Source organism: Saimiri boliviensis, chromosome 17 (genome assembly GCF_048565385.1).
Source record: "Saimiri boliviensis isolate mSaiBol1 chromosome 17, mSaiBol1.pri, whole genome shotgun sequence".
Taxonomy (NCBI): domain Eukaryota; kingdom Metazoa; phylum Chordata; class Mammalia; order Primates; family Cebidae; genus Saimiri; species Saimiri boliviensis.
The window spans coordinates 1,748,443-1,771,333 of NC_133465.1; the positions used below are offsets into that span (position 1 = coordinate 1,748,443).

The following is a 22,891-nucleotide window of genomic DNA, read 5'->3' on the forward strand; positions in this document are numbered from 1 at the left end:
GCTTTAACGACTATTTTATCAGAGGCAAAAATTGTAACTTCTGCTTTTTATTTATTTATTTTATCTCTCTGGTTGGTTGGTAAATCTTTCTCCATCCTTTGTTTTGAGTCTTTGTGTATCCTTGAATGTGAGATGGGTCTGGATGCAGCATACTGATGGGTTTTAGTTTTTTATTCAAATTACCTGTCTGTCTTTGGATTGGGGGATTTAGTCAATTTAAATTTAGAATTAATAATGATATATGTGCGTTTAATACTGCCATTTAATATTAGCTGGCTATTTTGCCCATTAGTTGATGTAAATTCTTCATTATATTGATACTCTTTACTTTTTGATATTTTTTAGAAAGGCTGATACTGTTTGTTCCTTTCTATATGTAGTGGTTCCTTCAGAAGCTCTTGCAAAGCAGGCCTGGTGGTGATGAAATCTCTGAGTGCTTGCTTGTTCACAAAAAACTTGATTTTTCCTCCACTTATGAAGCTTAGTTTGGCTGGATGTGAAATTCTGGGTTGAAAGTTCTTTTCTTTAAGGATGTTGAATATTGGTCCCCACTCTCTTCTGGCTTGTAGGGTTTCTGCTGAGAGATCTGCTGTGAGTCTGATAGGCTTCCCTTTGTGGGTAACCTGACCTTTCTCTCTGGCTGCCCTTAGTATTTTCTCCTTCATTTCAACCCTGGTGAATCTGACGATTATGTGCCTTGGAGTTGCTCTTCTTGAGGAATATCTCTGTGGTGTTCTCTGTATTACCTGGAGTTGAATATTATCCTGCCTTACTAGGTTGGGAAATTTTTCCTGAATAATATCCTGAAGCGTATTTTCCAGCTTGGATTCATTCTCTTCGTCACATTCAGGTACACCTATCAAGCGTAGAGTAGGTCTTTTCACATAGTCCCATATTTCTTGGAGACTTTGCTCCTTCCTTTTTATCCTTTTTTCTCTAATCTTGTGTTCTTGTTTTATTTCATTGAGTTGGTCTTCGACCTCTGATATCCTTTCTTCTGCTTGATCACTTCAGCTGTTAAAACTTGTGCATACTTCACGAAGTTCTCGTATTGTGTTTTTCAGCTCCATCAATTCACTTATTTTCCTCTCTAAATTGTGTATTCTTGTTAACATTTCGTCAAACCTTTTTTCAAAGTTCTTAGTTTCTTTGGATTGGGTTAGAACAAGTTCTTTTCATCCACAGAAGTTTCTCATTATCCACATTTTGAAGCCTGCTTCTGTAATTGGAACCCACTCGTTCTCCATCAGGCCTTGTTCCGTTGCTGATGAGGAACTGGGATCCCCTGTTGAGGGAGAGGCGTTCTGATCTTGGGCATTCTCAGCCTTTTTTGGCTGTTTTCTTCCCTTCGTTGTAGATTTATCCATCTGTGGTCTTTGTATTTACCGTCTTTGTAATTGGGTTTCTGAGTGGACGTCCGACTTATTGATTCTCAGCGCCGAAATCTGAACAACCCACTGCCCGACTAAATCAGCGGCGTTAAGATTGATGGTGCTTTTCTGACTCTGCACCGAGAACCGACGCTCCGAGGCGCCGGCAAAACCGCCTCGCCGGTCACGAGAGTCGCGCTGGCGACCCGTGGGGCTCCTCCGCTGGGAATCTCCTGGTGCGTGAGCAACAAGAATTCACGGGAAGGTGTGGCGTCCTCTCGTTCTTTGCGCTTTCACTGGGAGCTACAATCCCGAGCTGCTAGTGATCAACCATCTTGGATCTCTCTCAAAACCTGACTTTATAATGTAGACACCCAGGATATAGGAAGAGGGAGGAGAGGTGAGGAGTGCTAGCTACAGCCTCTGAATATTTTATACCAGTGTGAATTGTACCTTTGGACGATTTTCCCCTTGACATGAGACTTGATTGAGCTCCCCTACTTGGCATCAAAATACAAGAGTTCAGGATATAGAGCATTGCTTCATGTCTGAGGGCCAGTGAGCCAAAGGGTAAAAAAAAAAAAATAATTTTCTTAAAACAATGGCTGGCTATGTTTGAGCTCTTTCAAAGAAAAGAAAAGAGTGGCTTTGCTGGAGCAACTGAGGCGAGCAGTAAGGGCCTGTGCTGAGGCCTCCCAGTCTCTACAGTTCCACCTGCAGTGAGAGCAGATTGCAGAACTTAGTTAGTTGAGGGGCATAAAGGTGTCTTCGTCTGTTGTCTGTCTGTCTGTCTGTCTATCTGCTGAGTAAAGACTACAGACCCTATCAAATCTACTCCTTTCTCTTTTCAGAATTCAACCAGACAGTCCAGAGTTCTGGAAATATGACAGACAAAAGCAGTCAGGATCAGCTGCTGTTTCTCTTTCCAGAGTTCAGTCAACAGAGCCAGGGGCCTGGGCAGTCCGATGATGCCTGCTCTGAGCCCACCAGCAAGAAGATGCGCCGTAACCGGTTCAAATGGGGGCCCGCGTCCCAGCAAATCTTGTACCAGGCCTACGATCGGCAAAAGAACCCCAGCAAGGAAGAGAGAGAGGCCTTAGTGGAGGAATGCAACAGGTAATACCGCCAGAAGCTCATTCGGGCAGGTGGGCAAGCACATGGACCCGGGATCCATCCCCTCGGTGCTGGGATATTGAGACACTGATTATCCAGATAAGTGTGGCTAGATCAGAGCTTCCCAAAGTATGTCCCGCAGAACCCCCAATATCAATTCCTTAATCAATACATCTGAGAACCGTTATATGGATACTTCCACTTAGAGAGCCATGACGTACATTTATATAGATAGATAAATACAGATGTTGATATATTTTTTTTTTTTTTTTTGAGATGAAGTCTTGCTCTGTCACCCAGGCTGGAGTACAGTGGCACAATCTCAGCTCACTGCAACCTCCACCTTCCGGGTTCAAGCGATTCTCCTGCCTCAGCCTCCCAAGTAGCTGGACTACAAGCACATGCCACCACGCCCAGCTAAGTCTTGTATTTTTAATAGAGATGGGGCTTCACCATGTTGGTCAGGATGGTCTCAATCTTTTGACCTCATGATCTGCCTTCCTCAGCCTCTCAAAGTGCTGGGATTACAGGCATGAGCCACCGTGCCCGGCCCATACATTAATGTATTAAAGGCTCTGAGAAGCCCTGTAGTTAAGAAACCCATTCACTTTGCTGAATTGGTCGTTAACTATGGAATCTTTGGTAGAATACAAACAACCCCATGGATTTTTATTCTAGGGAAGATACTCGAGACTGCTGATATAAAATATGATGTCTCTGAAGTGAAAATTGTGTGTTTGATCTCCATACAGTCCCTTAGCCACAGACTCTAGATCTGGCCTCTAGCAATTATCAGACATGCAGTGTGGTTCAAAAGGAAACTTGGCAGGAGAGTAAGAATTGGTAAAAAATAAAATAAAATAAAAAAGAACTGGTCAGATCTGTTCAGTCCACTCTGTCCCTACTGACTCAACAGAGTTTTGTTTTTTTTTTTAATATGTTAACTACCAGCCAGGCATGAGGGCTCACACTTACAATCCCAGCACTTTGGGAGGCCAAGGTGGGAGGATTGCCTGAGCCCAGGAGTTTGAGACCAGCTTGGGCAACATGGTGAGATCCTATCTCTATTTTGTAAAAAACAAAAACAAAAAACGATGTGTTATTTCTTTATTTTTAAGATGTGGTTTTGCTGTGTTGCCCAGGCAGATCTTGAACAGGGCTTAAGTGATCCTCCTGCCTTGGCCTCTCAAGTAGTTGGGATTACAGGCTCTAGTGCCCACCTATTTAAAAAAAAAAAAAAACTATTCGAAAGTCTTGGGAAATATTTTTACTTCATTCCTGCCCTGTTCTTCCTGACTCCAGTACTGACTTTCTAAAAATGCAGCTCTGTGGTCTGTGTACTCCTTTTCTGTCTCTAGGCTGGGCTGGCCTTGGCAGTGGATGCAGCCAGGGAGGTCAGGCTGGGCAGCAGGGAGGCAGAGCATGTGGCCTGTGCTGCCACTGAATCCTCAGGCTGTGCTCCGTACCCCGACTAATGAGATGCCTTGCAGCACCCAGTAGTGTCTTAAGAATCCCTCACATCTGGGTTTGAGGCTTGACCAGCGCTGATAGAGCTAGAGACCGGCCACATCAATGTGCCCTGCTTTTGTACCCCACCCAGCCTGCCTTTTGGAGGGGACGAGGCATCTTGCTTCCTAGCCCTCTTTCCGGGAGTTCAAACCCCAAAAGACCAGAAATCCTCTCGAAGGGCTTTGAAGGCACTCAGACAGAGCCAGCGCAGGGCTTTGCCTTTTGCGTGGTGGGAAGAACGGCTAGATAGGGGGGTGTCGGGAAGCCCCATCTGACCTTCCTCTGGACTGCCTGTTCCTGGCTTGCTCTCTTCTCTCTCCTCGGGAGCCACACCAGAGCCTAAGCCCCTGACTCCCAAGGCAGCGTAGGCTGCTCTGTCCCTGCGTTCAGGCCCCCTCCGGCCATCTTCATCACATTGCTCCATGGACTGGCCTTTTCTCTGTGCAGGCTTCTCCTCCCCAGCCTTCTACCTGCCCACAGCCTCTTCACACTCCCAGCCAAGACTGCTATGATAGTGCGTTTACGGCCACGCACCACCCAGGCCCCCCGTCACCGTCACTCACCGTCTCTCCTCCGTCCATCCCCAGGGCAGAATGTTTGCAGCGAGGGGTGTCCCCCTCCAAAGCCCACGGCCTGGGCTCCAACTTGGTCACGGAGGTCCGTGTCTACAACTGGTTTGCAAACCGCAGGAAGGAGGAGGCGTTCCGGCAGAAGCTGGCCATGGACGCCTACAGCTCCAACCAGACGCACAGCCTGAACCCTCTGCTCTCCCACGGCTCCCCCCACCACCAGCCCAGCGCCTCTCCTCCGAACAAGCTGTCAGGTAAGTAGAGGCTGGGCCTCACTGCCTCAGCAACCCGACCATCCCGCCGCTCCCCACAGGTCTCATCCTGTTGAAGGGTTCTCAGAGGAGCAAATGCTTTGGGATGATCCTAGGGCTGCTCTCCTCTCACTGCCAGAATATTCTCCTGGAAATACTGTGTGACTCTGGTCAGTTTCCATCAACTCCTGGCTCAGCCACTGAGCTGCGAGGGCTCACTCAGCCTCCAGGGAGCCCTTTCCCCTATTTGTCGTCTTCTCTCTTCTTTTCCCCGCGTGGCTGCTGGCTCAGCAGTCATTCTCCACCGAGGAGGCTGCCTTTTGGGTGTGCAGAGGTCTGGTGATGGCTCGCTGTGTTGAAGGATGGCACTCTGGCCACCTGCTCCATCCCTGGCTGTGTGCTGCCCCTCGCTCAGTCCGGCTGCCTCAGGAGAAGCCCTGAGGCTTTGGGGATGGCCACTCTGTGGGTGGCCTCTGCTTGTTGGCTTCCGTGTGTCTTCAGGGTGAGGGGTGTCAGTCACCTGAAATCTTTGCGGTGATGAGTTGGGCAAAACGTACTGAGTACCTGCTCCGTCATGCTTCATGGAGTGCTTCTGCGTGCCGGGCCCTGTGGGGTTTGGGTTTGTCAGAATGGAAGGGAAAGCACCCTGCCTGCTGAGCGCTGTGTGAGGCACAGGCTGGAATTGAGCATTTCTTTTGGTCCTTCATTCTTCCGGCAAAGCTGGCTTCCTAATTTGGGGTGCTCACCGGGGTCTGTGTGGTACCCGTGAGGACAAAGTGTAACACAGTCTCCTGCCTCCTCCTAGAAAGGAAAGCCAAACGCTGTTTCTGACTCTGGGGTGATTCCGAAACTTGTTACCCCCTCGCCCGCTGCTTGCCCTCCTGAGGGCTGGGAGCTGACCCAAGTGTTGAGGAGACCAAAGCCACCGAGACAGGCTCGGAGCCACCAGCTGGTGGTGTACCAGCATTTGTTCCATGCCTCCTGTGCCCTCCCATGGCATGGCCTCTTCCAGGCCTCTGGGAGCTGGGGCCAGCGCTGATGGCTTTTCTCGGTTCCACTCCCACAGAGGAGAAGGGCTCAAGCACACAGGGACAAAGTCTGGGTCACCTAAGAGGCAGAGAAGCCCCTAGGCAAAGACTGGCCTGATTGCAGGGTAACTTCGCCCCGTTGCGGAAAGTCCAAGCAGGGTTCTGAGGGTTGTGGCAAAAGGCACGTGGCCGGCACTGAGCAGGACCAGATCACTTGCCCACCACAGCGGTCTGTGGAGCTGAAGCTGGGAGCTGCAGGAGGCGTGGTTGGGGCAAGGGGCATTATTGAGAAGACAATGGCCATTGTGCTGGGACCTGTGATCTCCACACCAAAGTCAGGGAGCCTGGAAGCCAAACAAAGGCCCAGCAGCCTTCTGACAAGCTGGGGCTTTGCTGAGGTCACCACAGGGTCGCTGGCTTAGGCATCCGGTGTGCTGACGGGAGACCCAGAGGGCTGGGGCTGGAGGAGTGGAGAGCAGGTACTGGAAACCCAGCAGGGTGGGCAGAAAACACAGCCTGTGTCATCCTCTGAGGGGAGTCCAGGAAGGGCCTGTCCCACAGGAAGTGGACTCTCTGGGGTGCCCCTGAAGTCTGGATCTTTCTAAAAATCATGTAATATTAGAATTTGGAGGGAATTCGAAGAACTGAGGTCCAGAAAGAGGCAGCGATTTGCCTAAGTGACTCAGCGCAGTGGTAGCAAAACAAAGATTGGAGCTCAGGCCTGCCGGTTCCCACTCTGTACTTTCCCACGGCACAAAGATGTGTGGAGTGCTTACCCAGTCCTGGCAATATGCTAGTGCTGTAGGAGCTGTGTGTCCTGCCCTCTGGGGTTTTTACTGTCTGGTAGGAAAGATACCAGGTTAGCGTCGAATCCCCAGACCCAGCTGTGGACGGAGGTTTTCTTTGGGGGCTTTTCTTTCTATAGAGTGGGAGTTCCTGTTACTGTTTCTGAAGGAACAGTTATGGGACGCTGAATATTCTCAGCGGCTGCCTTTCCTTTGCTTGTTTTTTTTAAAGACAAGATCTCCCTCTGTCACCCAAGCTAGAGTGCAGTGGCACAGTCTTGGCTCACTACAGCCTCGAACTCCTGGTCTCGAGCAGTCCTCCTGCCTTGGCCTCCCAAAGTGCCGGGTTTACAGTTGTGAGACTGCCCAGCCCCTCTGCCTTAATTTTCACTCTGGGCTCCTCTGCAACGTAGTCCTTATTCCAAGCCCAAGGACTGGCTTCTGTGGGTGTAGTTATGAATCTGGGTTCTAACCAGTGAGGTTATAACTGTGGCTAATTCACATAACTTCTCTGAGTCTGAGTTTCCTGCCTGCAACAGGGAGAAATAGGACCTTCCACACAGGGTGCGTGTGAGGATGCAAAGGAGTGAATGCATGAAGACGCCTTTCCCAATAACCCATACGACCCTCATTATGACTCTCAGCAAGGGCAGTGGGAAGACTGGAAGGCAGCAGAAATCCATTTTCTTTCTTTTTTTTTTTTTTTTTTGAGATGGAGTCTCACTGTCATTCAGGCTTAAGTGCAGTGGAGCGATTTGGGCTCACTGCAACCTCCGCCTCCCGGGTTCAAGCAATTCTCCTGCCTCAGCCTCCCAAGTAGCTGGAACTACAGGCATGTGCCACCACCCCCTGGCTAATTTTTTGTAATTTTAGTAGAGACGTGTTTCACCATGTTAGGATGGTCTCAGTCTCCTGACCTCATGATCTGCCCATCTCGGCCTCCCAAAGCGCTGGGATTACAGGCATAAGCCACCACTCCCGGCCCATTTTCTTTTTAATCTCACATACCAGGCCATTCCCCTAAGAGGCAGTGAGATGTGTCCTGGCCCTGCGACTGGAAACAGAGGTGCCTGGAATGCAGGATGCTGGGGTTGAAGATGTGTGTCCCCATCTCAGGCTGCCAGGATGGCACGTGCCCCCTGACAGGGCTCCTGAGTAATGCACGCAGGTAGACGGCAGGCTGGAGCCCAGCACTCAGGTGGCATCTGTCTGGAGCCGCATGGCGCTTTTCCCACCTCAGTGACCACAGCCAGGGTATGGTCACTAGCCAAGCCAGAAATATAACTGCATGCAGAATATAATAAGAGCTCTATGGGCTGGGTGCAGTGGCTCACACCTGAAATCCCAGCACTTTGGGAGGCCGAGGCAGGTGGATCACAAAGTCAAGAGATCGAGACCATCCTGGCCAACATGGTGAAACTCCATCTCTACTAAAAACACAAAAATTAGCTGAATATGGTGGCAGACGTGCCTGCCATCCCAGCTACTTGGGAGGCTCAGACAGGAGAATTGCCTGGACCAAGAAGGCAGAGGTTGCAGTGAGCCAAGATCGCACCACGCCACTCCAGCCTGGGCGCCAGAGCAAGACTCCATCTAAGTAAAAAAAGGAGCTCCATGTTGCTGAGGAGAGCCCAGCATCCACAGTCAGCACTGGCAACCCCAAAGACTGAGCTGGGGGGAACAAGGCCCCAGTTACCATGCCCACTCTCCACGCTCTCCCCTCTCCAAACACGGGCACCTGAGCTAGGAGGGCTGGCAGCACCCTGGAGACGAAGCTTCCCCAGGACCCTCTGCGTGGAGAGGAAGAGCACCTTTCTTTAACAGCACCTCCCCTCCCGGCCAGGCTCACCACGCTGTGGCCCACTTGCCCACGATGACCACGGTGTGACCCTGGTCCTGGAATGTCCGGCACAATGGGGGTGGCTGGAGGAGCACTCTGCCTCTGTCAGCGGCTGATTGGTTACAAGATGCCCTGCAAACACATCGTCAGCAGAATCAGCTGTTTGCGGTGTAGCCCTCCTTGGCTTTACAATCACACACCAGCATGCGGCCCAGGGTTGTCATGGCTTTGTCTCCCTTATGCATGCTTAATTGACAATTAAGCTGGGGCTTTGAACCCGCCTGGCTGCCGCTGCTGGGCCTTCATCTTTCCAGGGAGTGTCACAGGGGCACCCTTTGTTTGCTCTTCTTGGGGGCCTGAAGTTACTGTAGCAGGCTGCAGGCGGCCATTTATCTTCAGCCTTGAAGGCCTTTATCTGCCCTCACCCCCTATTCCAGCTCCCAGCCAGCAGGAGCTGTCCCTGGTTATAGGCCCCATGACAGCCCATTCTGAGGCCATTGAGCAGGCCCGGAGTGATGGCCTCTACCTCCCTTCTGGAGATGAGTCAAGAGAAAGGCCCCTAAAGGTCAGAGGGCAGGGCGGCAGCAAGGAGAAGGACTGGTTGGAGCCTGGTGCTTGTATTGATTGGCTCGAGGAGGAGGAGGAGGAAGTTGGCGCGGGATGGCAGCTCGGCTAGCCTTGGCCCGAGCCGTGGTACCGCGGTGTGATCTGTGGCTGCCTTGCCCGCTGTGTGCTTTGCTCTAGTCGGCAGCAAGCTCACCTGGCCACCGCCTTGAGGAGGCGAGGAAGGGTAAAAGGTCTTCATCAGCCTCCGCTCTCCCAAGTGTGATGTCCTCACTTTTTTTTTTGAGACAGAGCCTCACTCTGTTACCCAGGCTGGAGAGCCGTGGTGCGATCTCGGCTCACCGCAACCTCGGCCTCTCAGGTTCAGGCAATTCTCCTGCCTCAGCCTCCTGAGTAGCTGGGACTGCAGGCGCGTGCCACCATGCCCAGCTAGTTTTTGTAGTTTTATTAAAGACGGGGTTTCACCATATTGGCCAGGCTGGTATTGAACTCCTGACCTCATGATCCGCCTACCTCAGCCTCCCAAAGTGCTGGGATTACAGGCATGAGCCACCGAGCCTGGCTGATATACTCACTCTTTTGTCACCTTTTGGGAGGGAAGTGGGGACTTATTCTCCTGCAAAGAAAATGAGGCACAGAAGAGAAGAGGCTTCTCCAGGAGGACTTTAGGGGTCCCTTTACCGAAGAAGAGACGTATTTCTGTGGCCGCTGCTCCTCCCTCTCGCAGAACTCTGTTCCTCCCTCTCCTCTCCAAGCCCAGTGGACTTGACTTCCCTGTTGTGGCGCAGAGCTTGGGAAACAGAATCCTGCCTCCTGCCTCTCCCTCATCCCCCTCACATCCCTCCCAGGTTACCGGCAGGAATCTAACCCTGGGTCTCAGACAAGCCAAACTGCGGGCCAGGGTACCTGTGTGAATGCTGTTGTTTTCCCTGGCACTGAACTCTGCAGGACCCAAGGAAATCTCCAAAGTGTCCAGTGGCAAGGTGGTGACTCAACAAGAGCAATTCTAATGGCCAGTGTCAATGGAGCACTTCCTGGGTCCCAGGCCCTGGGCTGGGCTCTTCAGTGCATCGTGTTACGTAACCTGCATCCCAAACCTGCAGGGTAGGAGCCTTCCCTAGTGCCATCTTTATTTTACAATCAAGGAAATGAACTGTTTAGAATGGAAGGAATGTCCCCAAGTTCATATTCTTCGTAAGTGCGGGGGACAGGTTTCGAGCTGTTGCACACTGTTCGTCTCTTTTTGCTTTCTGCAGATGTAAGAACTTTTCAGGCACAAAACCCAGCACACATACAGAGAGAGAGACACACACACACACACACACGCACACATACAGCACCCCACACCCAGTTCCTTTTTCCGCATTCCTACAGTTCCCCTCTGAATGACATGGAGGCTTTGGGAGATCATGGCCACCAAAGAGGTGGGGTAAGGGTGGGAGTCTCTCATTCTGGCTAGTTTACTGCTTCCTCCCCAACCATTGCCCCTGACCAACGTGGATTCCGTGCCTTACCCAGGCAAGAAATCAAAGCCCCCTCTTTCACGATCCCATGCCCATCTGTGTGGGGATTTGAACTGCCCTTGCAGTCGGTACTGTCTGGGCTGCTAAATGCCTTAACAACTTAACGGGCTTCGGAGACAGCTTGGAAAACCTCAGCTCACCGCTGGGAGCTCCGCCTGCTCCCTGGGCGGCAGACCGGGGGAGGGGTTTATGAGAGCCGTTGTAAAAAATATTCATCTCGGGCGGCAAAGTTCCTCACAGTGAATAAGGCCCATTGTCCCTAAATTGCAGATTACTTCAGTTCCGAAAAGAGACAATCCTGCCGTGATATGTCTGCTATTGTAGGAAACACTTTCATACTGACCTGAGGTTTAGCGGTGGACGTGGGTGATTCCAGTGTGCTCCGTCTTAGGGACTTTATCGGAGTGCCATTTTATCTCTTGAATTTGAAGGTCATTTTATCTTGTGGGTACCACCCCATCGGCTGCCACTAGATTGGGGAAGACAATCAGGATATGAATGAGATTAAGAGGCCTAGACTTCAGGGTATTCTGCTGTCAGCCTCCCCCTGATAGGGACCAACCCTGGTCTGCATACAAAGAAACTGGGCGGCTTGCCTGGTGGGGCTCCAAGCCTCTGCACAAAGGGGCCAGGAGATAGTGGAGTCCTATCACCTAAGGCAGCCCTACTGGTCATGCCTAATACCCCTGAAGGATCCTTAGAGGATTCAAGGACTCCTTGCCGCCTCCAGTCAGTTCTGAGGAGGAAGGAAGCCGCCTGCAAGCACACAGCCCTGGCCTGCAGCTTCTGGGAGAAGTGCTCTTGGAAACTGTTTGTTGAAGGTTTCATGGGAAGTGACAGGAACTTAGAAGCACCACAGGTGCAGAGAGAGGCAGAAATCGGTGCAAGGGCCTTTGAAGCTGCCTGCTTAACGGCAAGAAAGAGGATCTGGCCTTATACTTCTACCCACTTCTTAGTGGGAAGTACAAACACAGATGAAGAGGAGAGAGAGAAATAGACATACGTATATGTGTATTATACATATATGTACGCACACATACACATAGAGAAATTATATATATAAAAGGAATGCAGGCCGGGCGCGGTGGCTCAAGCCTGTAATCCCAGCACTTTGGGAGGCCGAGGCGGGTGGATCACGAGGTCAAGAGATCGAGACCATCCTGGTCAACATGGTGAAACCCCGTCTCTACTAAAGATACAAAAATTAGCTGGGCATGGTGGCGCACGCCTGTAGTCCCAGCTACTAGGGAGGCTGAGGCAGGAGAATTGCTTGAACCCAGGGGGCGGAGGTTGCGGTGAGCCGAGATCGTGCCATTGCACTCCAGCCTGGGTAACAAGAGCGAAACCCCGTCTCAAAAAAAAAAAAAAAAAAAAGGAATGCAGCCCACAAATAAAGTCGAATCAGTCAGTTAACCATGGTTATTATCCTAGCTAGTCACAAATACTCTAGAACAGGGATTTGCAACCTTTTTCTGTAAGGATCCAGATAGTAAATATTAAGTATTCAGTCGCAACCACTCAACCGTGCCTTTGCAGTCTATGGGCTATGGATATCGCTTTCTTCCAATAAAACTTTATTGTATGGGGACTGCAATTTAAATTTCATATAATTTTCACATACCATCCTGTAGTCTTCGGTTGATTTTTTTTTTTTTCAACTATTTTAAAATGTAAAACCAGTTCTTAGCATGTGGGTCACACAGGCTGCTTTGGCCAAAAGACCAGTTTGCTGACCCCACTGTCGGACAATAGTTCTCAAACGTGGCCACACTTTGGAATCACCTGAGGGAGTGTCTAAAACTCCCAGTGCCCAAGCTGCACCCCCGACCTGTCAGCATGGCTGTGAGTGGGACTGCACATCAGTAGTAAAAACTTTTCTAAGTGACACCAATAGACAGGTTACATTTGAGAACCAGCTCTAAGGTTCTCAGATTTCGCTTCTCAAATGTTAAAGTGTGTGCTAACTCCCTGGGGGAGGGCAGGGGCGAGTAAGATACAGATTCTCATTCTGTAGGCCTGGGGTGAGGTCTGAGTTTCTGCATTTTCAACAAGTTCCCAGGTGCTGTTGAAGAGGGTGGTCTGGGAAACACTTTGAGTAGTGGGAGTGAATTAGCCACTCACTCCCCTTTGCCTCCTAACTGGTATAATTTGTCTCCCCATCGCCAGCCTTGACGTCTAATATGGGGAAATGCCCTTTTAAATCCAGTGGGTACAGCAACAAAATGGCAGGCTGTGGAGGCAGACCTGAATTCCAACCTTAACTTGGCCACTTAACTGCTGTGTGACCCTGGGCAAGTCTCTGGAATCTCTGTGCTTGCCTCTCAAGGGGTAGAGAAACCCACTCATGCAGATGCTGGAAGAATTAAATGAGATAATATCTATGTGAAACACTCCGTACATAACGGGCTCTCATAAATAGTAGCTGTTATCATTCCTTGCAGAGGCTGGTGGATGGTTTCTTCATTTTTTGGTTTTTCAGTTTTTTCCCCGTTTCCCTGTCATTCTGAGGTTTCATTTAATCTTGATTTTTTTTTTTTTTTTTTTTTTTTTTTTTTTTTTTTTTGAGGCAGAGTCTCACTATGTCACCCAGGCTGGAGTGCAGTGGTGTGATCTGGGATCACTGCAGCCTCCGCCTCCCGGGTTCAAGCAATTCACCTGCCTCAGCCTCCTGAGTAGCTGGGATTACAGGCATGCGCCACCACGCCCAGCTAATTTTTCTTTTTTTAGTAGAGACGGGGGGTTTCACCATTTTCACCATATTGGTCAGGTCTCAAACTCCTAACCTGGTGATCCACCCCACTCAGCCTCCCAAAGTGCTCGGATTACAGGCGTGAGCCACCATGCCCAGCCTCAATCTTGATTTTTAGAGGATTTGAGCATCTCCAGCGGTATACTCATCTTGATGTTTGCAGCAAATTCAGTCTGGCTTCTTGTATGTAGCACATTGGGTATGAGGCAGTCTCCGGCTCCTCCTAGGACTTCTCTGTGACAACCATAAGGCATATTGAGTGCTATAAAGCATTGGTACAAATTCCAGACACAGTGAGGGGAAGCTGAGAAGACCATGGATTGGTGGGGGCTGAGGGGAGGGTCATGACCATGGAGCAGGTTAGGTTCATGATGTTCATGAATTCAAGATGGCCATGAATCTCCTACAGCTAATAGGGCATTTTTCTTTTTTTAATTAAAGGAGGCGCGAGTACCCCTCTCATGTGTATTGCTTGTTAGTAACTAGCCCTGGGAACCTGCCAGGTAGAGGGGGTGTGGGATGTTCCCAGTGGAGGCTGCATCTGGGAAGCTTAATGCCCTTTGTTCTTAGAAGGGAAGTTCCCCCAAACTTCAGGCAAAAGAGCATGAAGAAGGAGAGGGTGCGCACACCCCACAGTGAGCAGAGGGAAACCTCAGAAGCTCCTAAGGGCTGATTTTCTGGAAACCACTCCCCTCAACCTGTGAGCATGCATCTGCTTTAGGTACCTTCCCATTACCCTATGCTCTGACTTCAGCAGCCTCCACAATAGCACGCGTGTGTGAATTCAGGCACTGAGGAATCAGCTGGCAAGGGGGGACTCAATGCCTCCAGTGCTTTCGGGGAGTCAAGAGCCAGTCTCCTCAGGACTTGTACTCTGCATGTTCTTCCCAAGTTGAAGAAACACCATGCAGATGGTCTTTAGCATGTAGACTTTCCCAAGTGAGGTCTACCTGAGCCAAGGTGGGCTGGTTTTGGGCAGTCCCTTCTCAGGACTGGATTCAGGTGGGTGTGTCTGGGTAGCCAAGTATAGCACCCAAATCAGGCTTGGGTTGGGTTGTGATTCTGTCACTATCTGGCAGTGTGGCCTCAAGTTATTAGTGTCTTTGCCCCAATACCTGTCTCCTCAGGGCTGCTGTGAGGCTTAAATGTGATCAGACACACCCAGTGCCAAGCACAGTGCCTGGCAAGGAAGTTTAGCTGCCATTACAATATTATTGAATTGACTCAGAACCTTCAGGGTGTTGAGAGAACGGAAGAGCTTGGGGTGTCCCTGAGTTCTTGACAAGGGTGTTGCCTTGCTGTTTCACCCTGGAAGGATTTCCCTTTCCATGAAGCTGCTCGTCATTTGAAACATCAGAAACAAAGAACTAAGTATTGGCAAGATCTGTGGTTCTCAAATCTCTCTCCAGACCACATAAAAGTCATTCAGGGAGCTCATTAGAAATACGTATGGCTCCCTCCAACCACACACACCTTTAGAATCAGAATGGAGAAATGAAATGGTCACAGGCATCAGCGCTTTTGACAAAAGCCCTAAGAGATTTGCCTATAGTCCCAGCTACTTGGGAGGCTGAGGTAGGAGAATCACTTGAGGCCAAAGTGAGCTAAGGCAGTTGGGTTTGCAGACAACAAGGAGAGCAGGCTGCTTATTTCTATCTCCATCCATAAAACACCTTGAGATAAATTCAGCACTAGTGCCCATTGGTGCCACTGTACTATAGCCCAGGTGACAGAGTGAGACCCTGTCTCGAAAAAAAAGGGAGGCCGGGCATAGTGACTCATGCCTATAATCCCAGCACTTTGGGAGGCTGAGGCAGGCAGATCACGAGATCCGGGAATCCAGCTCATCCTGGCCAACATGGTGAAACCCTGTTTCTACAAAAATAGAAAAATTAGCTGGGTGTGGTGGCACATGACTATAATCCCAACTACTCGGGAGGCTGAGGCACAAGAATTGCTTGAACCCAGGAGGCAGAGGTTGCAGTGAGCCGAGATCACGCCACTGCACTCTAGTCTGGTGACAGAAAGAGACTCCATCTTTTTTTTTTTGAGACGGAGTTTCGCTCTTGTTGCCCAGGCTGGAGTGCAATGGCGCGATCTCGGCTCACCGCAACCTCCGCCTCCTGGGCTCAGGCAATTCTCCTGCCTCAGCCTCCTGAGTAGCTGGGATTACAGGCACGCGCCACCACGCCCAGCTAGTTTTTTGTCTTTTTAGTAGAGACGGGGTTTCACCATGTTGACCAGGATGGTCTCGATCTCTCGACCTCGTGATCCACCCACCTCGGCCTCCCAAAGTGCTGGGATGACAGGCGTGAGTCACTGCGCCCAGCCGAGACTCCATCTTAAAAAAAAAAAAGAGAGAGAGAGATTTGGATGTATAGTCAGGGGGGACATCACTAGGCCAGATGGAGCAGGAGAGTTCTGAAGGGGTTGAGGGTAATTCTCATGGCCTCTGGCTAAACTAGGAAAGGAAAGGCAGCCTGGGGTGAGGGGCCTTGGTCTAGGATTCAGGAGATCAGCCACCAATAAGCAAGGGTGACCTTGGGTGAATCATTTCACTTCCTGGGGATTCTGGCAAATGAGGGTGTGGGGTGAGGGCCTTTCCACTCTGTCCGGCTATTGTTTGGAGACTGTGTGTTGCATCCAGTCTTGGGGCCCAGAACTCCGCAGCTTGAAGTGCAAAGGAAGGCTTGCCATTGTGATATTTTATTGTGAAATTCATCATCTGTCTTTCTCTCTCTCCTTCTCTCCCTCACTCCCTCGCTCCTTTCCCCATTTCAGGAACTGGGTGCTGTTAGAAGCCTTCCACCTTTATTAGGGATCATTAGAGCTTTACAACACCAGCAGATTGGGTGGAGCCAGTCACAGTAAACAGATTTATAATGGGTATAAACTAGACACCTATAACTGCTGGAGGTTAACACTTTCGGGGCCTTTGAATGGCAGCTGGCATGCCCATGCCTTCTGGCCTGGTCCACTGTGGGTGCCCCTTCCTGGTTGGCACCCACTGGACTCAGTTGGCCGTGAAGCGTAAGCGAGTTCTTGTTTAGCAAGGGTGGAAAACCCTTAAACAGCATCTCCTATTTGTGTAACGTCAGTTTGCGCGATGGACACAAAAGTGCTTCATTTCTCTCAAGGTGTTTTATGGATGGAGACAGAAATGAGCAGGCTTTCTTCCTCATTGTCTACAGCCAGGGGAACTGGAGGGTTTGCATCCCTACTGTAAACTTTGGTCTTATCATGAAGAAGAAGGTCCCCGAAGCCTCTGAACACCTTGCTCTCTGTGCATGTATTCAGAGTGGTAGAATTGTGGGCTGTCCCGGCATCTAAACCTGAGTTGGATTTCTTCACCGTGGTGTCTCCGGCCTGGAGCCCTGTGCCTGGAACATGGTAGACACTGCATATGTTTGTGAAATAAAGATATCTGTTTGAGGGTTTCCTGTCGAAGCATGTGCAGAAATCCCCTGTTTTATAAATTTGGTATTCGGTTTAAGAATTAAACTGGGGTGGGGAGAAGGGGAGTTAAAAAAATAATTAAACTGGGCATGGAATTAGTTTTGTTTTATATAACATGTATGTGCTATATAATTATATATATATATATATATGTATGCATATTTTGTCTTCTCTAGAAACAATGTCATCCAGCTTCACCCCGTTAACACTGCTTGAGAGTAAGTTCACAAATTAATGTCAACATTTAATGCTACTAGAAAGTTTTCAAATAACATATGATGACTTTCTCCCTAATGTTCTACTGGTAAACTAGTCTACTCATGTAATTTAGTTCTACTAGCTAGTTTAATGTTCTACCACTTTTATAATCTCGAACCAGTATCCCTAGGGTGAGAAAAGAGCAAGGATTCTTCTTCCTGTGTTTCCACTGAGCAAAGTGAGGTCTGGAAAAGGGACTGGACTACTGCAAATCAATGATCTGAAGAGACAGAAACAAAACTGCCCCGCTCTGGGCAGCCACCAGGTCTCTGGCGGTGCTCCCTGAGCAGTTGGCTGGTGCTCCTGTCTCAGTGCCCAACACCTGGTGTTCCCTGGGACGAACCTCCCTAGGCCTGCTCGTGATCAGCGGCTATCTGTCATGATGATGGTGATGATGATGATGATAATGAGACTGATGGAGATGCCCTCTGTGACAGTGATGAAGAGGCTGGGATCTGACCGGGCAAATCCCTGTCACAAGGCAGCTCCGACACTTGCCGGGCCTCAAAGGATTTTCTCCCTGGGTATCATCTCCCAGTAGGGTCTTGCTTGTGAATAGGCCGTGGTGGAAAACCTCTGTTTTCTAAGGCAATTTTATTAGCCCTTCAGTCACAATACAGATGTCTGTTTATAGGACCTTACTTTTGTGTGGACACCCAGTGGCTCAGTCTGCTGATGGCTTTACAGCTTTTCTCCCTTTGCCAGACCCACTGGGAACATCACCATTCTCCTTGTTGGCCAGGCCTAGAGGCCTTTGTCGCAGCCATATTATCTCTGCCTGCAAAGGCAGCTGCTCAGAAAACACCAGGAGTCAGACTGCAGCAGGGCAGTGTCTGTCCCCAAGCCCTTGGGGCTAATGATGACCACCGTTAACCCTTCTTCGTTTCACCCTGGTTTCTTTGGAGAAAAGGGCATTTAAGTTATTCATGTTGCCACAGCACATTCCCATTAATTGACTCTTGTCATTATCCCCAGATCAACCCAGTGGCCCCCAAACTCGGTTCCTCAAATGTGAAACTGTCCAAGTCTATCAATACTATTTCTTCAATTTCGATTATATTTGAAGCTCTCTCCCCTTCTCTCTTCCTCCTTAAAAAGCCTGCTTGCCTCTCTTGCCCATAGAAAAACTGGCAGAGGGAGGCCAAAGCAAAGGAGCTACTTGAGCCCAGGAGTTTGAGACCAGCCTGGGCAACATAGACCCCACCTCTACAAAACAATAACAATAACAAGAAGAAGAAGAAATGAGCCAGGCATGGTGGCATGCACCTATAGACCCAACTATTTGGGAGGCTGAGGTGGGAGGATTCCTTGAGTCCAGGAGGTCAAGGCTGCAGTGAGCTGGATTGTGCACCGTATTCCAGCCTGGGCAACGGAGCTAGAAGCTTGTCTCAAAAAAGAAAAGAAAAACGGGGAGATTGAGACGATACGTGGATATACGTCAGTCCCTTTACCACCACTCAATTCAATAGCCTAAAGGTGAAAGGGAGGCGGAGTCATCAGTCAGAGTGGAAGCGAGGGTCATTCGTTCATCATTTACTCCTTCAACAAATGTTTATTGAATGTTTAGCATGACTCTACGTCAAGCAGAAAATGGAGACTCCACACAAGCTCCTGCCCTCATGGGGCTGACATTCCAGTGAGGGATGCAGCCAAGGAACCAGAAGACAAACCTGCAGAATCATTTCAGGCTATTAACGGATCGTGGTGGGGAGGCTTAACATATCTGGAGCCCATCTGGGGTTTATGGGGAGGAGGGAGAAGGGTCAGCTTTGGCATACCACTGACTTGCTGGGAGACCCCCCAGCAGGAGATAGTGCAAACAACCTTGTCCTTTCTAAACATCGGTTTTCCACTCTGTCACATGGGTGCCTGGGACACACTGAGAAGCCGACGCGAGTAACATAGTCTCAAATGTGAGTACCGCCCAAGTTTTCAAGTGCCAGGCTGGTTCCTTTCACCTACAGCAGCAGGCTTCAGGCTCAAGTGTTCGTCGCAAACCAGCTGACGTTTGCCTGCAGAAACTGCCGCTCTAGCAGGGAGGAGGTGTGGTGGCACAGGTGGAGCTCGCAGGGAGGACACGCGGAGTTTCTGTTGCTCCTCTACCTCCCTGTGCGTGCCGTTTTCTCAGGTGCACCACGCACATCAGCTTCTGTTCTCAGCCAAGGTGCTTTTGATCAAAGATTGTTTTCTTTTTCTCTTCTTGGTTACATTTGCTTTGATTTTTTCTTTTTTTTTTTTTTTAAATAAGAAAACCAGTTTGTGGGCTTCCCTTAAGTATCACTCAACTTTTACTCCTTGAGTCAAGAATGTTGACTGTCCCCGCAGGCCTGTCTGTGTTTCTCCTCTTGTGAACTGAGCTCCTAACGAAGCCGTGTTAGGGCAGAAAGGGACCCGGAATTGAAACCACCCCAGCATTTAAATGGCTTTCATCTGGCATCAGCTTTTTCTTCCAGACTTGCAGATTTTTGATCTTCTAAACTCTTTGCGAACATGGATCTTTATCCTCACAGAGGAGGAAATATCCATAAGAACTAGCAAAAGTCCTGTGCCACAAAAAGGAAACTGAGGCAGCAATGCTAACTCATTTGAAAGCTTGCATTTCTGGAGTTCTCGGTTTCAAGCCAGGGAATTGTTCGCATTCTTTTCTTCCAAATGAGCATCTCAGAAGTTCACGAGACTGAATCATTTGTCTCTCTGACTCTGTCCTTAAAAAAAGTAATGTGTTCAGGGAAAAGGCAGTTACCGGACCTCAGTACTGGGTCCGTCAAACCGGGCCCCGACCCTCCCTGTCCTCTCTCTCATAATGATTTGCCTTCATAGAAAAGATGGCTCTGTCTACTCATAATTTATGGACATAGTTCTTTCCTTTTGGACGAGCTGTCTCCTTCACATGCTCTCTCCTGCCTGAGTTTAAATTCCCAGTTTCTAGACCCATCAGGGTTGGGCTGCGCTCTGCGTGAGGTTAGAAACACAGGGGAAGAATGTGTGTGACAGAGCCCTAGCGAGTTGAGTAATGTTTACTCTGTTGGTAGCTGGGACGCTTACTCCGCTGGCAGAGGTCCACCAGCCAGAGGAACATTCCTGCATTATCAGGGATGGGAGGTTGGCTCTGAAATGTCAAGGGTGAAAGGCATCCCACCAGATTCTGGGTGCAGCTCGCAGACCTCAGTGAAAGGAACTCCCAGGCTTCAGTGCCAAAGGCCACATCAGGGGCAAACTGAGCCCCACATTGCCCAGGAATCCCCACTTTCCGCCTTTCTTCTTCCTAAAAGAGCAATTCTGGTCATGTTTTCCTGGATGACATTGCTCTTCTGTTTACACAACAGAACTGATGCATCTCTGCCATTCTTTTATTCATTCACGATTCTGGCTTGTGAAGAAGGAATATTTGTACGTCCATTTCACAGACAAAAATGCCAGGGCCCAAAAGTTAAGTGATCTAGAATCATCAGAGTTAAGGCAGAGAGTGAGAGATTGTTAAAAAGAATCTAGAGCAGGCGTCCCCAAACTACGGCCCCCCGCGGGCCGCATGCGGCCCCCTGAGGCCATTTATCCGGCTCCCCGCCGCACTTCAGGAAGGGGCACCTCTTTCATTGGTGGTCAGTGAGAGGAGCACAGTATGTGGCGGCCCTCCGACGGTCTGAGGGACAGTGAACTGGCCCCCTGTGTAAAAAGTTTGGGGATGCCTGATCTAGAGGCTGGTGCCCAGTTGATCTCTGGAAATGTGGAGTTGGGGTCTCAGCTGCTTTTTGAAGCTCTTAGAGCTGAATTAAATGGCCAGGGGCTCTACAAGCTATAGCTCTAAGTCCCTGAAGCACAGGTTTCTGCAAAGTCTCTCTGGAATGACACCCTGACAGCTCCTCTGTGGAGTCCTCCTGTAAGCCAGTCCTGTTTGTCTTGGAACACACAGGCGCAGTTGGTTCTATATAACCTGACATATGCAGCCTAAAAATCAGCACACTTTGCTAACCCATGCGATAAGAACCACAGGGCTTGTGGGAAAAACAGAATTAAGAGCACAACACTTGAGGCCAGATGCAGTGGCTTACACCTGCAATCGCAGCACTTTGGGAGGCTGAGGCAGGCAGATCACTTCAGGTCAGGAGTATGAGACCAGCCTGGCCCGTATGGTGAAACCCTGATCTCTACCAGAAACATAAAAACTTAGCCAGGCATGGAGGTGGGAGCCTGTAGACCCAGCTGAGGCAGGAGAATCACTTGAGCCCAGAGGTGGAGGCTGCAGTAAGCCAAGATTACACCACTGCACTCCAGACTGAGTGACAGAATGAGACTCCATCTCTAAAATAAAAATTTTTTAAAGCACAACACGTGAAAACTTCCTCAGTGACACATTTTTTTTTGTTGTTGTTTTGAGATGGAGTCTTACTCTGGTTGCCCAGGTTGGAGTGAAGCGGCGTGATCTCGGCTCACTGCAACCTCCACTTCCTGGGTTCAAGCAATTCTCCTGCCTCAGCCTCCCAAGCAGCTGGAATTTACAGGCACGCAGCAGTATGTCCAGCTAATTTTTGTATTTTTCACAGAGACGGGGCTTCATCATGTTGGCCAGGCTGGTCTCAAACTTCCTGGCCTCAAGGGGTCCACCTGCCCTGGCCTCCCAAAGGGCTGGGATTACAGGCGTGAGCCACCATGCCCAGCCAACACACTTTTAAAAGATAAGAATCCAATAAAAAGATTACCAGAGTTTTATACCCGTTAAATAGTTAAGAAATAGATCAATGCTGTACAACAATAAATACGGCCAGTTTTCTTAGGGAAGTGAGCATCAGAAGAGCTGCGGATTGTGAGTTACTGTGAAGTGGTGGAGAAAGGGTTATCTGAAGCGGGAGGAACATCGTATGGATGTGCCTTACCAGTACCCGCAGTGGAGTGAGGTGGCTGACAGATGTTTGCGGTGTGTATATGTACACACAGGAATGTTTTTACTATTCTCCTATGTGGTTCCGTTCAGCTGGATACAGGTTTCTGCATTCACTAAGTGTTTTTGCAAATGTGAAATTCACATTGCACTCAAATTATTCCCCACTACGTCAATAGAGTTGGAACAGATTTACACTTTCAATACAATAAACACAGAACTGACTGCATTTTCTCCTTCTGCTAGAAGTGATGCTCGTTATCTGGGGCATGGGTGCTCAAAGCCTCTGGGGTTTCATTGCTTCAGTCAATAAATATTCATAGTACTGGGCAGTCTGCTAGGCTGTGAGGATGCAACAAGTAAAAACTCATCTCTTCTTTAAGAGGGAAAGAAAAGTAAACATATGGTCAGAGTGCAGGGTGGCCGACTCCTGCTGTAAGTCTCTGCCTGCTGCATGTAAAATACGAAGGATGGAGCAGCCATCTCCAGGGAGACCATGTGACATGAGAAAAAGGGACGAGCTTTCCAGGCAGAGGGAGCAGCAAAGGTGCAGAGGCAGGAGATGGCCAGGCCATTTGAGAAGCGCATCATGGCTGTGGTGAGAGATGATGCAGGTAAGACAGACGAGTCGCAAAGGCCGAGTTCTGCCAGCCTCAGGTGTTGGGGCTCTTCTGGAAAGCAGTGAGGAGCTATCAGATGTTTCCAAGCAGGGCAGAGGCATGGTGTTTTTTTGTTTTAGGAAGAAATCCCAGGCTGCAGCAGTGTGAAAAGCACCCTGGAGACAGTGCTGGCACAGGAAGGCAGGGCAAGCATGCTGGCTTCTTGGAACCATGCACCTCGGCCAGCCTTTGACATTCTGACCAGTCATATTAGATAGAATCCAAATGATCTGCGTCTGTCCCATATGCTGTTAGGAATCCAGAAATAACCCAACACCCATGATGCTGATGCCCAGGAACAGGAGAAAGTAGATGATCTACTCACCAGGGCCTCAGGGAGG

The 22,891-nt window shown here is 49.6% G+C and overlaps 1 protein-coding gene across 4 annotated transcripts in view; it reads left to right on the forward strand.

Annotated features, from left to right (window-relative positions):
- Positions 1 to 22,891, forward strand: part of HNF1B (HNF1 homeobox B) — a 64,815-nt gene that overhangs the window by 12,202 nt on the left and 29,722 nt on the right. For 2 of the 4 annotated variants that reach the window (XM_039476626.2, XM_003929063.4), the window contains exons 3-4: positions 2,300 to 2,486; positions 4,580 to 4,815. In XM_039476626.2, coding sequence (XP_039332560.1) covers positions 2,300 to 2,486; positions 4,580 to 4,815 — 423 coding nt within the window. Of the gene's footprint in view, positions 1 to 2,221; positions 2,487 to 4,579; positions 4,816 to 22,891 lie in introns of all 4 variants that reach the window. The other 2 variants (XM_003929062.4, XM_074388038.1) reach the window with 1 other exon arrangement.